The sequence below is a fragment of the Cervus canadensis genome, chromosome 6 (assembly GCF_019320065.1).
Source record: "Cervus canadensis isolate Bull #8, Minnesota chromosome 6, ASM1932006v1, whole genome shotgun sequence".
NCBI classification, from domain to species: Eukaryota; Metazoa; Chordata; class Mammalia; order Artiodactyla; family Cervidae; genus Cervus; species Cervus canadensis.
Window position 1 is genome coordinate 38,822,880 of NC_057391.1, and position 17,499 is coordinate 38,840,378.

The 17,499-nt window shown below is 41.8% G+C and overlaps 1 protein-coding gene across 1 annotated transcript in view; it reads left to right on the top strand.

Annotated features, from left to right (window-relative positions):
* The first annotated feature begins 7,000 nt into the window (after nucleotides 1-7,000).
* The window catches only part of STARD9 (StAR related lipid transfer domain containing 9), a 118,985-nt gene continuing 108,486 nt past the window's right edge, over nucleotides 7,001-17,499 (top strand). The window contains 3 exon segments of the mRNA XM_043471591.1: nucleotides 7,001-7,151; nucleotides 12,116-12,185; nucleotides 13,965-14,081. Of these exon segments, the coding sequence (XP_043327526.1) occupies nucleotides 7,105-7,151; nucleotides 12,116-12,185; nucleotides 13,965-14,081 (234 nt within the window). The 5' untranslated portion in view covers nucleotides 7,001-7,104.

The following is a 17,499-nucleotide window of genomic DNA, read 5'->3' on the forward strand; positions in this document are numbered from 1 at the left end:
TATTTTCTCTTCTTTTGGAAAAACCACATAAATGTTTGTAGGAAAAGATTTACATTAGGATGTGGTAAGAGCAGGAGTCCCATTAGCAATTTATGAACTTTTCCTAGGAGACTATAGACCTCCAAGGTTGCACTACCCAAATTTAGGGTACCAAAACAGGAGTCAAATATCTTACTTGAGACTTTGAATCACTTTAATGTAGAAGTCTAGTAAAAAGGAAAAGTCATTCATTTCCTGAAGGCTGTGGTGAGATTACATTTTCAAGAAGACCCTACTCAGACTCAATATGCTTCCTTGTCAAAAATTAATTTACCTCAAGATGGCAACATATACTTATTTTTGATCAGTAGATACTAATAAAATTTTCTGTAACTTACATTTTCTTTTCCGAGTCTTACCTTTTGTGGGGCATAAAAATTTACCCTGGTCAATGAAGATTTACTTGAAAAACTTTGCTGGATGGAAGGCTTTCTGCAGAAAACCTGATGATAGGTGGGAATCACTGAATAGTGTATCAGTAATCTGAGCTGCCTTTTCTCTCCAAGCTCATCTTATATTCTTTCCATCTCCAACCCCAAATTCAGAGATTTAGAGACAGAGCTGTCTTTAGCTACTACATTATGGAGAGTAATAGCAAAGGCAAATTAGATCTGGTTTTGAATCCAAGTCCCACCATTTACTAGCTGTATATTCTTTCTAACTTACTTAGTCTCACTTTCCTCATCTCTGAAATGAGATGATAACTACCTACTTCATGGGTTCTTGGGAAGAGTAAATGAGATAATGCATAAAAACCAATCAGTCACTAGTACATAATAATTGAAAGTCATTGCTGTTATTAGATATAACCAAAACAAAGGTGATTTTGATAACTCCCTTTTTAAGCTATTCCTTTTATTCCTTCAGGCAGTATGTTCCAAAAATATGAACTGGATATGATGGAACTTAGTTAAGGAAACCATTCTGGATCCCCTGAAACTTTACCTTATAAATCACAGTGAGGTCACTTTAAGAAGTCCAGAGGGAGAAAGCTAGCTTGGTTAAATCTCAAAACTGTAACTTCATTTCTAACAAAGGAAATTCAGATTAAAACTTCTTAAGGTGCTTTTTTCTCACCTATCTAATTGGCATAAATTCGAAAGTTTGTCGAAATACTCTGCTGATGAGGCTGTGGAAAAACAGGAATGCTCAGTATTGCTGATGGAAATGCAAAAATCAATCATATAGTCCCTACGGAGGAGAAAAAGTGTTATTCGCTGTCGTGTCCAACTCTTTGCAACCCCATGGACTGTAGCCTGCCAGGTTCCTCTGTCCATGGAATTCTCTAGGCAAGAATACTGTAGTGGGTTGCCATGCCCTTCTCTGAGGGATCTTCCTGACCCAGGGGTTGAATGTGGGCCTCCTGCATCGTAGGCAGATTCTTTACCTTCTGAGTCAGGGAAGTCCTACAGAAGAAAACGGGAATATTTAGGTTACGTGTATAAGCATTTCCTTTTGGACTCAGTAGTTCTACTTTCAGGAACCTACTGCAAAGACATGCTGGCAAAAATAAGAAAAGATGTATGTATATGGCTACTTACACCAGGAATATTTCTAATACCAAAAGACTGGAAACAATAAGATTTGCTATTAGTAAGGGAATGATGATGATAATATAAACCATGGACACCCACATAGAGCACCATGAGGATGTAGAAAGGAATGAGGTATATCTCTATATACTGACAGGAAGTGGTCCACAGGATACACTGTAAAGTATAAAACAAAGTCAGAGTCAGGAATCACCCAGAGGCCCAGTGGTTAAGACTCAGTGCATTCACCGTTGTGGCCTGGGTTCAGTCCCCATTCGGGGAACTAAGCTATGCAGAGCAGCCAAAAAGCCAAAACAAACAAACAAAACCAAAGTCAGAATAGTATGCATGTTACTGCTTATGTAAGAAAGGGGGAAGGATAAAAAATATATTGTATATATAGTATGTATAGTATACATATAAACTAAAAAGCATGGAAATGAAATTTCCTACTCCTTCAGGTGCAAAAGTAGGTTATTTGAGATATTCCTTATTTCTTTAAGTAGGCATTTTTTGCTATGAACTTCCCTCTTACAGCTGTTTTGTTGTATTTCATAAGTTTTTTTATGTTTATTATGTTTGTTATGTTTGTCTTAAATTTTTTACATTTTTTTCTTTGGTTTCTTCTCTGACCCATTTGTTATTCAGTAGCATGTTGTTTAATCACATATTTGTGAATTTTCCAGTTTTCTTCTTATAATTGCTTTTTAGTTTCATACCATTGTGGTCAGAAAAGATGTCTGATATGGTTTCAATCCTCTTAAATTTATCTTATCTCGTGGCCTTACATAAACTAACATGTCAATTATATGTTAAAAATTCATTAAATTATTACAATTTAAATTTTTTTAATTAAAAAATAAAGACATAAAAGGAAGCAGAAATCCTTGAAGAAAAGGCCTATATCACACTTGGAACATGTTCAAGATACACCTGTAACTTCCTGTCATGTCAGAAATAAAGAAAGCTAGCAGAGGCTACTGGAGAAGGCAATGGCACCCTACTCCAGTACTCTTGCCTGGAAAATCCCATGGATGGAGGAGTCTGGTAGGCTACAGTCCATGGGGTTGCTAAGAGTCAGACACGACTGAGCAACCTAACTTTCACTTTTCACTTTCATGCATTGGAGAAGGAAATGGCAACCCACTCCAGTGTTCTTGCCTGGAGAATCCCAGGGATGGGGGAGCCTGGTGGGTTGCCGTCTCTGGGGTCGCACAGAGTCGGACACGACTGAAGTGACTTAGCAGCAGCAGCAGCAGAGGCTATTGGAGCTGAGTCAAAAGTCAATGAGCCTCTTCAATAAATGGTGCTGGGAAAACTGGACAGTTACATGTAAAAGAATGAAATTAGAACACTTCCTAACACCATACACGAAGATAAACTCAAAATAGATTAAAAATGTAAATGTAAGACCAGAAACTATAAAACTCTTAAAGGAAAACAGAGGCAGAACACTCAATGACATAAATTAAAGCAAGATCCTCTATGACTCACCTCCTAGAGTAATGGAAATAAAAACAAAAGTAAACAAGTGGGACCTGATTAAACTTAAAAGCTTTTGCACAGCAAAGGAGACTATAAGCAAGGTGAAAAGACAACCCTCAGAATGAGACAAAATAACAACAAATGAAATAATTGACAAAGGATTAATTTCCAAAATATACAAGCAGCTCATACAACTCAATGCCAGAAAAACAAACAAACCAATCAAAAAGTGGGGAAAAGACCTAAACAGACATTTCTCCAAAGAAGACATACATATGGTTAACAAACACATGAAAAGATGATCAACATTGCTCATTATTAGAGAAATGCAAATTAAAACTACAATGAGATATCACCTCATACCAGTCAGAATGGGCATCATCAAAATGTCTACAAACAATAAATGCTGGAGAGGGTGTGGAGAAAAGGGAATGCTCTTGTACTGCTGGTGGGAATGTAAATTGATACAGCCACTATGGAAGATGGTATGGAGATTCCTTAAAAAACTAGGAATAAAACCACCATATATCCCAGCAATCCCACTCCTAGTCACATATCCTGAGGAAACCAGAATTGAAAGAGACACGTGTATCCCATTGTTTACTGCAGCACTATTTACAATAGCTAGTATATGGAAGCAACCTAGATGTCCATTGAGAAATGAATGGATAAAGTTGTGGTGCATATACACAATGGAATATTACTAAGCCATAAAAAGGAACACAGTTGAGTCAGTGCTAATGAGATGGATGAACCTAGAACCTATGATACAGAGTGAAGTGAGTCAGAAAGACAAAGATAAATCCCATATTCTAATGCATGTATACGGAATCTAGAAAAATGGTACTAAAGAATTTACTTACAGGGCAACAGTGGAGAAACAGAAAATAGACATATGGACATGGGGAGAGGGGAGAAGAGGGTGAGATGTATGGAAAGAGTAACATGGAAACTTACATTACCATATGTAAAACAGAGAGCCAACAGGAATTTGCTGTATGGCTCAGGAAACTCAAACAGGGGCTCTGTATCAACCTTGAGGGGTGGGATAAGGAAGGAGATTGGAGGAAGTTTCAATAGGGAGGGGATATATGTATACCTATGGCTGCTTCCATTCCAATCCCAAAGAAAGGCAATCCCAAAGAATGTTCAAACTACCGCACAATTGCACTCATCTCACATGCTAGTAAAGTAATGCTCAAAATTCTCCAAGCCAGGCTTCAGCAATACATGAACCCATGAACTTCCAGATGTTCAAGCTGATTTTAGTAAAGGCAGAGGAACCAGAGATCAAATTGCCAACATCTGCTGGATCATCGAAAAAGCAAGAGAGTTCCAGAAAAACATCTAGTTCTGCTTTATTGACTATGCCAAAGCCTTTGACTGTGTGGATCACAAGAAACTGTGGAAAATTCTGAAAGAGATGGGAATACCAGACCACCTGACCTGCCTCTTGAGAAACCTATATGCAGGTCAGGAAGCAACAGTTAGAACTGGACATGGACCAACAGATTTGTTCCAAATAGGAAAAGGAATACATCAAAGCTGTATATTGTCACCCTGCTTATTTAACTTATATGCAGAGCACATCATGAGAAATGCTGGGCTGGAGGAAGCACAAGCTGGAATCAAGGTTGCGGGGAGAAATATCAATCACCTCAGATATGCAGATGACACCACCCTCATGGCAGAAAGTGAAGAGGAACTAAAAAGCCTGTTGATGAAAGTGAAAGAGGAGAGTGAAAAAGTTGGCTTAAAGCTCAACATTCAGAAAACTAAGATCATGGCATCTGGTCCCATCACTTTATAGCAAATAGATGGGGAAACAGTGGAAACAGTGTCAGACTTCATTTTTGGGGGGCTCCAAAATCACTGCAGATGGTGACTGCAGTCATGAAATTAAAAGACGTTTACTCCTTGGAAGGAAAGTTATGACCAACCTAGATAGCATATTAAAAAGCAGAGACATTACTTTGCCAACAAAGGTCCATCTAGTCAAGGCTATGGTTTTTCCAGTGGTCATGTATGGATGTGAGAGGTGGACTGTGAAGAAAAGCTGAGCACAGAAGAATTGATGCTTTTGAACCGTGGTGTTGGAGAAGACTCTTGAGAGTCCCTTGGACTGCAAGGAGATCCAACCAGTCCATCCTAAAGGAGATCAGTCCTGGGTGTTCATTGGAAGGACTGATGCTGAAGCTGAAACTCCAATTCTCTGGCCACCTCATGCCAAGAGTTGACTCACTGGAAAAGACCCTGATGCTGGGAGGGATTGGGGGCAGGAGGAGAAGGGGACGACAAAGGATGAGATGGCTGGATGGCATCACTGACTCGATGGACATGAGTTTGAGCCTGGCGTGCTGCGATTCATGGGGTCACAAAGAGTTGGACACGACTGAGCGACTGAACTGAACTGAACTCTATTTCTGTTTTGTAACTAAGTTCATCTGTACCATTCTTTTAGATTTCACATATAAGTGATATCATATGTTATTTGTCTTTGTTTGACTTACTTCACTCAGTATGACAATCTCTTGGTCCATCCATGTTGCAGAAAATGGCATTATTTCACTCTTTTTTATGATTGAGAATAATTTTACTTAAAATCCAAAGGCTTTACCATGGCCTCATGCTACCTCTATGATTTTCTCCCTCTGTCACTCCATGCTATCCCCACTGGCTTTCCTACCGTTCCTCTAACATTCCAGGTTTTTACCAAGTTCAGGGTCTGTTCCCTGTGTCTGAAACTGCCCTTCCACAGAACAGCATCACTCTTCTTTTACAACCTTCAGATTTTTCCCAAGCGTCACATTCTCAAGGCCTTCCCTGGCCATATTATACTTCCTACCCCTTTCTGCTTTATTTTCACTCCTTAGCTAATCTGATATACATTTTACTTAAATTGTTTTACTTATTATTAGTTTCTCTCACCAAGCTGCATGAGGTCAGAGGTTTGCCTATTTTCTTCACTGCTATGACTTTGATCATAATATATGACTACTTAGGAAATACTTGTTAAATATATAAACTAATACCTGCAAGTGCTCCTCCCTCCAACACACATACGGTTTCTGAAACCCTATATAAAGTAGCACCTTTCTCCCTACATACACACAGAGACCATTACGGAATTTCCTTACCGAGCTTTTTCCAAAAAGTTTCATTTAGCACCATTCGGGATATCACATATTCACGTATTTACTCTCTCTTCCCTTCCCTGTGGATTCTAATTTCCACGAAGGTTAGGACTGTATCCTCAGCGCCTTAGAACAGCACTTGACTCTGAGCAGGTACTCAGCTACTTCTTGGATGAATTAATGAACCAGTTCCGTCCGATGGTATTCCCTACAAGGTCACAAACTCTGTTAGTGTGGCGCTGAGCTTCCAGCACAATCTAGAGAAGCTCGCCAGTGAACCCTAAACTCCGAATCCAGTGCCTCTTAAAGGAAAGACAATGCCCCTAGAAGGGAACAGCAAAAACATCGGTGTTCCCCACTTCATTTCTGCCCCTAAAAATTTAACCACAGAATTGACAGATCAGGCCAACGCAGAGAATAAAGCATTTAGTACATTACTAAACGTACTAAACGAAGACTCTGTAAACTGTCTGGTGTTAACGAATTTACTCGACTTTGTAGTGCTTCGGACACTGGGAAAACAAAAGCTAGTTTCTCCCAAGCGGGAGCCAGCCTTACCCAGCCAGGATCTACACCACCCCGACCGCGAGTCTTAGGATTGGTCCAGGCTCCTCAGGCCTGGCTGGGCTTCCGGCCGGCTCTTGGGAGAGGCCGTCCCGAGAGGCGCGTGGGCGGAGCGAGGCGGGGCCGCCGGGGCGTCCTCCCGCCCACCCAGCTCAGGATTGGTCGAGGCTCGGCAGGCACCACCCCGGCCAGGCGTCGGCCCGCATATGGGCAGGGTCGTCCTGTGAGGCGCGTGGGGCAGGCGGGGCTGGACCTAGGTTGGGGCTGGGCTGGGGCTTGGCTTGGCTTGGGGCTGGGTCCCGGGATGCTGCAGCTGGGCAGACCTGCGGGGTTTGAGCCGTGGCCGACGGATGGCCCACGTGCGGGTGGCGGTGAGGGTCCGGCCCCTCAGCAAGAGGTGAGTCTGGGCGGGAGGGGGCGCCTGAGGCGTCAAGTGAGCTGAAAGGAAGGCGAGGTCCCCGCCTCTCCCTTCAGTGAGTCTGGCGCGGAGAAATCAGACACAAAGTGGCCCAAGGGGCCAGCATCCGGAAACCGTAAAGGCCTGGCCGGGACAAGGCCTGGCTTGGGTTGGGTTTTAGATTAGTGCCCTGGCGGGGAGCACTTAGTGGAAAGCCTCAGGGTGGTCTGTCCTGTCCGTGTGCCCGGAGTCCCTGTGTCACGGCAGGAATTTTGGGGGACCGCGTGCGGCTCAAGTTTTGATGCACAGCTTGAGCCTTTCTGGATACGCTGAGAAGGGCTGGGAAGTATCTCTATGTGGGGAGAGGGGTCGGCGGTCTACTGTCTCTTCCTGATGGCTCTGGAGTACCTGTAAGGACTGAGGGAGAATCGTGAGTTTCTGCGTGCACATGAGTTTCTCTGTGAAGAAGTGGAGGAAAGCAGGTTGTAAGGCATAAGAGGGAAATTGAAGCTCAGAGAGATCGTGGTTTCGTTCTGTGGGCGACTTCAGAAGTGTGAAGTCGGGGGAAGCCATTCTAAGCCCTTCCCTCAGTGTAGCCAGTTCCCATTTTTTCATGTGGGAATCTGATCCTACACTCCTCAGCTGTTAAGGTATCCAGGGTCCATAATTTCTTTCCCTTCTTACTGATTTTTCCACTCACATGTTTGGAAAGTCAGGAAAGGCTTCACAGAAGGCTTGGTGTTTGAACCCAAACGCTTTTGAAAGAGTTGTTGGTTTGCTGACAGGTGGAGGAGAAGGTGTAGAGAGCATTCTGTGAGAATACAGAGCAAAGGACTTAGGCTCTTAGGAAACAGAAAAGTTTAGGGCTTTTGAGGAGAGGCTGTGTGGAGGGAGGTGAGTGGTAGGAGATAAACCTGGCAGAATGTGGTTTGGGACCTGAAGGCACATATTGGAACTATTTGGGAGGTTTAAAAAATTTCCAGGACACAAGATGGCTTGAAAATTGGACAGAGCAGTCAGAAAAAGACATTGTCTCTCAGAACAAAATTCGGTTCTAGCAGGAGCAGGGCTTCCTTGGTGGCTCATATGGTAAAGAATCTGCCTGCAATGTGGGAGACTGGGGTTCGATCCTTGGGTTGGGAAGATCCTCTTGAGGAGGGCATGGCAACTCACTCCAGTATTCTTGCCTTGAGGATCCCGTGGATAGAGGAAACTGGTGGGCTCTGGTTCATGGGGACACAAAGAGTTGGACAGAGTTCACTGAGCGACTAAGCACAGCACCACAGCACAGCAGGGTCTATGTTTGTCCTGACTGGAGGTGATTGGCTTGAAAAGCCTCACAGCTGACAGAATAATGAGAGCAGTGTGATAAGGGAAAGGGACAAAAAAGTAGGAAAAGACAGAAGTGGTACAATGGAAACTTCACTGGTGGTCCATTGGCTAAGATCCTGCATTCCTAACGCAGGGGGTTTGATTTCGATCCCTGGTCTGGAACTAGATCCCACATGCTACAATGAAGAGTTGACAAGAGTTTGGCAGCCACAGTAGAGAATAACATGTCAAACAAAAGTGAAGGGAAAAGAAGGGCACAAAAGCTTGTTAACTTTTTAATCTTATTTATTATTATTTTGGCTGTCCTGGGTCTTCACTAATGTGAGTGGGCTTTCTCTAGTTGTGGCCAGCGGGTTTCTCATTGAGGTGGTTTATTATGTTTTGGAGCATGGGCTCTAGAGCGCAGGTGCAGTAGTTGTGGTGCACAGGCTTGTTGAATCTTCCCGAACCAGGAATCGAACCTGCATCGCCTGCATTGGCAGGCAGGTTCTCAACCACTAACCACTAGGGAAGTCTGAAAAGCTTATTAACTTTTAGCTCAGGTTAAGAGCCTTGAGCAGCAAGGGGTAGAAGGGCAAGACTGCAGTTACCCAGATATGAGAGGATTATAACCTGCTGAAGATTCAGGAGCCGGGATGAATAAACCCAGCATGACCCCAGCTAAGAAGTCCAAACTATTCCCCTCTTCTCACCACACTGTATTCCAGGGTTTGTTAACTTCCACCACCTTCACTGAGGCTCATCTCAATATAGGCTATTTACTGATTATGTGATTTGTCTCAGCCTTCAAAAAAGTGATCAGCACAGATTCAGTTAACAAAGTCATTGGATCTTATGTGTTACTTGGAAATAAATCTTGGAGCTCAAGCTTCCACTTTTTATTTTTCCAGATGAGAAAATGATCTTGTTAAAGATCTAAAAGTAGATAGAGCCAAGATTCCATTCACCAGACTAAGCTGCTCCTTCCTGAGATTACAGAAAAATTGCACTTCTTTCTCAAATGCCTGTTTGCTTAGTAGGACTAGTACAGACCATCAGTAAAATGATAATATGGAAAATGGTATTAGTGTGCTCCTTTTTACCACACAGTTGTTTCCCATAATCAGAAAATCTGTGTCTTATTGTAAGATGCTGCCGCTTGTTTGTCCCAAATCATTCATCATTGACAGAACATATTGGCCAATACTGTAGGCTCTGGAACACTTTCCACTGCCCTTGCAAAAAGGTAATTATCATGAACTATATTCCCTTTATGTGCTCTTCTTTTTAAATCTGTGAAATAAAAAAAAAAAACCTGTGAAATAGTATAACTACTTCAATGGTTTTTTGTGAAGATTAAATGAAAGGATACATTAAAAATACTTAGAGCCTGGCTGCTTTTAAGTGTCTGATAAAATGCTAGCTATATAATTTTTAACAGCTATTTTTATTCCTCCTTGTTCTTAGCTGTCTTTGTAAATTTTATAAATGAGTAGATAACAAGTGGAAATGGCTTGGCTATTTTCTAAGACAGTGATTTTCAAATTATAGGATACATACAGTTAACCTGGGGAGCTTGTTATAATACAACTTGTTAAGAGGAATTCAAATTAACTAGCTCCACCACCTCCTATAATTCTGATGAGTGAAGCCTGTGGACCACACTTTGAGAAACTGTCCTAGGAGTCAACTTGTAACTGAGGATTTATTCCTGTGCAAAACCTTTAACCCTAAGGAATGAATGCCTATTAGTAGAATTCAGGCCCCAGAGGCTAAATGGTGGTAGCCTCAGCAGACTTCTTTGAACTCTGTGCAGTCAACTGCCCTGTTGAGGTTGGTGTTCTTTCTTTCTCCTGCTCAACTTTGTCTTCATTTTGTTTTAGAATATTTTGGAACCACTAGGTTACCAATGGCAATGGGCCAGGCAGGGAAGGGGTGGCATCTCACCAACTATAGTGTCATATCCTTTTGTCAAGAGGTCAAGTTCAAGACCCTTTTTTATTTTGGCTGCTTTATGCTAGAGTCCTAGGTGAATCCTTAAGAAAGGGCTCACTTAAAAAAATTAGATTAAATAGATTTGCAAAAGTTTTTCCCCTTACTTTCTTTGTTGCTCAATTTTACTATAGCCTGTGTATTTTATAGTGGGTAAAGGGAGAGTAAAACCTACTTTTAAAAGCAGAAGGGAAAAAAAAATGATCTTAATACCAAAACTGAAAGATTTTCTTTAGGAGAGCTAGGGGCAGGGGATGCAGTTTTATAATCCTGGGGGACAAAGTATATCCCTACTGCCTTAAGTTCTGTCTAGTATGAAATGTGAAAGAAAGAGCATCAGAGCCTTGAGGAAATTTAAGTAACAGGAATGCCATCCACCTGGGAGAAGGAAATTTTTTTTCCAGGACTTTATTCCAAATACACTGACTAGTTTACAAAAACAATCTTAAATCTAAAGACCCCTGTCTCACTGTGTATCCCTTGCCATCCCCTCTCCCCAAGTCCTCCAGGCCACATCCTGGGACCCCAGAGGGAGGATAAAAAGGACACTGAACATATTTTCTCAACTTTCAGGTCCCAGGCCAGGAATAATTTAATTGATAGTTTTCACTGTAGTAGAAAGTGCCAGTGAGTTAACTCCCATCTGTTAATATTCTGGCCTTGAGCACTTTATTTTAAAATATTTATTTATTTATTTGACTGTGTCAGATCTTAAGCGAGGCACATGGACTCAGTAGTTTCCCCACAGCATGTGGAATCTTCCCAGACCAGGGATTGAACCCACATCTCCTTGCATTGGAAGGCAGATGCCTAACCTCTGGACCACCAGGAAGTCCCTGGCCTTAAGCATCTTAGCTAAAGCTCTTTATGTTGTGAAAAAAGATTTCATATCTAGAATGGAGTGTATTCCATTCATTTTGGGCTTCAGGTATATGAATCACTTGGATTAAGCCCTTAAAGTGAATTTAGGGGTTGTTTAGTTGTTAGAAGTGTTACTACATGACTACAATTTAGGAAGATCCTTAAGGATCTTGGCTGTTATTCTGACTTAAGAAGATAATATAAGTAAAGAATTTAGGAAATATGTTCTCAGGTCTCAACAGAAAGGACTCTGAAACCTTTTTCATTATTTTTTGTGCTCAAAATATGAGAGAAAATGAGAAATGATGCCATGCTGTGTGCTGCGGATACTCTCAGGGTTTCCCAAGCCTGATTTCTGAGCCATATGGCTTTGTGGTTAGACAGATCTCGGTTTAAATTCTGGCTCTGCCACTGCTAGCCGTGTGACCTTGGACAAGTTACATAATTTTTCTCAGCCTTAGTTTTCCATTTATAAAAAAAAAAAAAAAAGATCTGTTAGGAAGCTATGTCAGGAGGGTGTGTTAAGAGGATAGCATAGAATGAAGTATAGTGTATACTGTACTTAATACAATGCTTAGCACATAGAGGGTACCCAATAACAGTGACTCTTCACTGTTCCCAAGCCGAATTCTAACAATCCAGAGAAGCATGCCAGCTCAGGGACTGCTTCAGACACACCGGTTGTGGAGACAGCAGTAGGGAAACATTTTGTCCCAATAGTGCTGGTCTCAGCTGCTCTTTTTCTGATTAATTTTAAAAAACAACATTTCCTCTCATCTGGGTTTGTGTCTTGCTTCTAGGGAGATCAAAGAAGGGGGAAAAATTATCGTGGAAGTTAATGGCAAAGTGGCAAAAATCAGGAATTTAAAGGTAAGCCTGAAATTGTTTTCCTTTTTCTTTCCCCTGAAGAGCTAGTATTAATTACAGTGACTTCTGGGGTGAAGGTGTGTATGTAAATACATTTAGAGAGGGGGAGTGGAAGAGGAAAGGGCATATAAGGGGAATTGTGGGAAGAACTTTGACCAACCACAAAGCAAATATAAAAATATAACAGGGAAGAAGTTCCAGGGATGTAGTTACTGCAACCCAAGTTCTACCAGATGGGGTACAGCTATTTTGGAAACTGGTCAGTAGTAGATATTTTTTTTTCTTTTTTTAATAGTAGAGATTTTGAAAGTAAATACATGGCCAGCTTAAATCATGTTGGGGGACAATTTGTGCACATGTTTAACTCACCTGACCTCCTATTAGACTTTGGCTCAATCCTCTTATTGGATATCACTTCATCAAGAAGCATTAGCAGGGGTTTTAGCATGCATCTGCTAATACAGAACTCATTTTTAGTCATAGTGACGCCAAGTAAAGACTTTAGATCCCAGAAGAGAGTTGGGCACTAGCCCAAGTCTTGCTGTAAATATTCTTCCATAGATCTGACTGATTTGAGTCACAACTGGATAGACACTGGCAACTTCCTTCCCCACCCTTACTACTTCCTTTGGCTTATTTCCTCCATCCCATTCTTCCTTTTCCCAGGCCAGGGGAAGTAGAAGGGATTCTTTCTTTCTGAGCCTTGAGGAGTGGAGGACAGGGAAGCCAGCCATGTGAATGCCGCTGTGGTCAGCTTGCAGGTGGTACTTGACATTCCTGACAGCTGAGGAAGCTGACTTGCGGGAGGAGGGTTTTCTGGACCCCAGTCCCCCCAGCCACATCCACTCTTGTGTTCCTCCCATGATGTGATCCATTTCCTTTTGTCAATAGCTCTCTGCTGAGAGAGAAACCTGTCAGACTTTAAACAGGAGCTCCCCAGGGACAAAAGACCTTTCATTATCTCCTGTCTCTTATTTATATCTCTGTTGCCTAATCACTTCAGCTGCTTTGTTCTGAGAGCTTATATTTTTGGTTCTTAAGAATAAATCCTGGCCAAGATCACACTCTAATCTGCTCCCTGCTCACCTTGCTGGCCAGCTATCCTCTTTTCTGAGTCCAGTTATCCACTCAGAATCTCTTTATCATCCTGTCAGCCTCATTCTACTGTGGGTTTTAGTACCCAGTTCAAGGGATTGTTTTTCCCTGTCCAGAATCTAAATATTAAGTAATAAGATAGGCATTTCTGTGAATAATGCCACTCTCCCCAGTACCTGGAGGTTGGTACAATTCCAAGCTTTGGCTCTGCCCTCTTCTACACGGAGCAGTTGGATTTGGCCCAGCTCTTCTGTCCAACATGCTCTCTGGGGGTGGATACCCCAGAGACCTCTGTGAAAACTCTAGGTTGACAGAGCCTGTTAGGCCCAGGGACTGAATTACTCATGCACTACTGGTATATTCTATAGAAATACTCAGAGAAGAAATGATAGTAAGAAGAAGAGGCCCAGGGAAGGAGAGGTTTTTTCTCCCAAGTGGTCTTACGCCTCACAGGGCTGGTTTGTATGTAGATATGTGATAATATGATAGACATTTAATTCTCTGGTGCTTCATTGTACCTAACCAGATGAAGACAAAGGTTACTTTTTCCCCCCTTTTCAGGTAGATATCATAAAGGTTCTCATGATCAGTCCAGGTATCTCTATCTACAAGCAGAGGAATCAAGTGCCTCTGCTTTGATTCTGATATTACAGTAGAGAAGGTACTAGATCCTGTGTTTAATTCTAGGTGGACGGTCGACCTAATGGCTTTGGCGACTCCCGAGAGAAGGTTGTGGCGTTTGGCTTTGATTACTGCTACTGGTCAGTCAACCCAGAGGATCCCCAGTATGCATCTCAGGATGTGGTAATGTCATTTTCCTTCACTTTCTCAAGGTCTTTATAATTGGATAATCATTGGGAAATTAATGTGGAATCTGGGCCCTGGCTATTTCTTACTTATGGTAGGTTGGTCAGAAACTAATGATGTTTTGGTCTGGGAAGTGTTATCTGCAGAAGATCTGCTGAGGACTGAGAGGATGAGCTAAGCCTTTGCTGGCTAACGCTGTTGGTCATCCTTCCTGCTGCTTAGCTTTCCCACACATTTCTAAGGCAGCAGGTCTGGTCAAGGGGGTCTTCACAGGACTTCTGTTTCTGTGAAGCAGCAGCATTGTCCTGGTTGGAGCACTGTCAGAGGTCATGCATTGGTCCCTGAGATGGCCAGCAAGCCTTGCCTGATTCACTTCTGTGACCACAGACAGTAGCTCTTATCCTAGCAGCCACCAGGGTCCTTTCTAAAATTAGAAAAATAATTTCTTTGGCTTTTCATATGTTCTTTCTTACATGAGAAAGAGAATACTAGAGGAATATGTCCTTGGGAAAAAAGTATTGAAAATGGATATATTTGGGGAGGAGCCCTAGACAACCATTGCCTATCAGTCTATATGCCTTTGAATAAAAAGCCAAAGTGTGTTTTCTGCTAAATATTTCAGTCCTTTGTGAAACTTTCCCTAATTATGCTAAAGAAACCGTGTTATCAAGTTTGAGTGATTTAGAGGACAGCATAGGCATACCTCATTTTATGACATATGGTTTTATTGCACCTAATAGATACTGCGTTATTTACAAATTGACTATTTGTGGCAACTCTGTATCGAGTAAGTCTGTCTGTGCCATTTTTCATAGCATTTGTTTACCTCGTGTCTCTGTGTGACATTTTGGTAATTCTCATAATATTTAAATTTTTAAATTATTATTCCATTTTTTTTGTTATCTCTGGCCATGTCAGCACTATGACTCACTGAAGGCTCAGATGATGGTTAGCATTTTTTAGTCTCAAAGAATTTTCTAATTAAGATTTGTTCATTGTCTATAAACATACTGCTATTGCACTTAGTAAATGGCAATATGTGTAAATATGTCTTTGGTATGTACTTGGAAACCAAAAAATTCATGTGACTGCCTTTGTTGCAATTATTCACTTTATTATGTTGGTCTGGAGCCAGACCTGTAACATCTCTGAGGTCTGCTGGGACTGATTTTTCTGCTAGTGCAGACTTCTGAAGATGATTGGATAGTTCTAAACCATGGAAGTGTAATTCCTTCCCTTTTGAGGGGACCATGTGGAAACAAGACCCTAGACCACTGTGGGATTTGTTATTTTCATTGGTCCCTTCTGTTATGATATGAGCACCTCACTTTTGTAGTCACAGTTTATTTGCCATAAATGCTTAGCAGGTGCAGTGTGGGTATTACCTGGCCCTGACAAAGCCTTCTCTGTCCTTTGGAGGATGAGGGCTCTTGCAGATCCAGGCTTGTCTTGTGACCCTCGAACTTTATCCCAATACTCAAGCGTGTATGAGGTAACTGGTTTACTGGTGTTCATATTGTTCCACTGAGATCCTCCAAGAAGAGCCAGGAAAGGAACTGACTCTTAAATAAGAGGATGGTACTCCTAAAGCAGTTCACAGTTGTGACTGTATCTGTGGCATCGAAGACAGTGGTCTCTAGAAGAAAGTGTGAGCATTCCAATGGCTCCTTCTGTTCTTGGCCATAGCATACCTAGGACTGTTCTGTACATAAGAAACATTAACTATTTTGTGTAACATTTGATAGATAATCTGGGAAGTATATGTAAACAAAACAAAAACCACCATTTAGTGTACAGTGTACAGGTATAATTTTGTTTTGAGGCTCATATTTTGTATTTATGTAGCTTAAGTGTGTAAAAATTATCTAGTGGAAACCCAGTAGCCCATCAGTTCAGTTCAGTTCAGTCGCTCAGTTGTGTCCGACTCTTTGTGACCCCATGAATTGCAGCACGCCAGGCCTCCCTGTCTATCACAAACTCCCAGAGTTTACTCAAACTCCTGCCCATCGAGTTGGTGATGCCATCCAGCCATCTCATAGAGGAGGGGAATTCATAAATATGATTCCTCTTCTGTTGCTTGATTTGAAATTCAGTGGAAAGATCAAATGGAATTTGGACAGGAAGCCTGTGCAGAGAGATAAAACCAGTGCCTCCTAAAACTTATTCTGGCTTGTTTACTAAAAGTCTAAGGCATTCATTGGGTAGTATATGAGAGGGAAGGAAAGGAATCTCTGTCACAGGCTGGAGAAGGGCCAGAGTTTCCAGAATGTTCTCAACACTCAGTTCCACCTGATTTGTTTGGAGGGACTCATCTCTGACAGAAATTGGAGCCCAGACTTTTAACGCTAATCAGTATGGCTCTGAGGTTACCAGGGTTAAGAGAGGCAGATTGTTATAAAATAGGACTTGGCATAGGAAAGAATTTATATGTCATCTGGTTCTTCCTCTCCCAAAATACAGCAATCCTTTCTACTGTCTTTCTGATCATGTTTTGGGGGATGGGGGAGGGGTGGCGAGAGGCCAGTCTTACTGAAGTATAATTTTGGTATAAGTCACCATTTAGTATACAGTGTACAGTTCTATGAGTTTTGGCAAGCACATATAATTGTACAGCTTACACTACAATAAGTATATAAAATAGTGTATCATCCCCCAAATCTGCCATGTCTCTTTGTAGTCAAACTGTTCTCCTTAACCACCTAGCCCCTGGAAATGTTTTCTTCCCTACAGTTTTATCTGCTTCATAATGCTATATAAGTGTCATATAATAGTAGGTAGCCTTTTGAGTCTGGCTTACTTCACTTAGCCTGCTGTATTGAATACTTAAGATTCACCTCTGCTGTGGTTTGTAATCTGACCTTGATTCAGACTCATGTAAATAATTTTCTTGCCCCGAAGGAATCTTATGGCTTTGAAAACATTGATTCTAACTGCAAAGGGTGAGGCACCAAGTCCCGGGAGGATTGTACCTCCTGTTTTGAAGGAAGGACTGTCATCACCCTCAGAAATACAGCGCTGATTCCAAAATACCCAGATATCTGCATTGAAATTTTCCCTACTGGTCTTAGGGGGATTTTGAGCAACGTCGTAAACCATTGCATGATAGATGTTGATGAAAAGTCACCTATTTGGTATTGGTGCTGCCTCCTGCTCATGGTCTTTTAGAGTGTTAGAGCTTGAAGGGAACCTAGCAGTCATCCAGGCCAGGCTTTCCCAACCTCAGCACTATTGATATTCTGGCTGTGTAATTCTTCGTTGTGAGGAATCTGTCTTGGGTACTGTAGGATCTTTAGCAGTGTTGCTGGCCTCTATTCTCTAGATGCTGGTAGTAGTCCCAATTATGACAATCAAAAATGTTTTCAGACAAGGCCCATCTTCTAGGCCAACCCTTTTATGTTCCAGATACAATGTATAA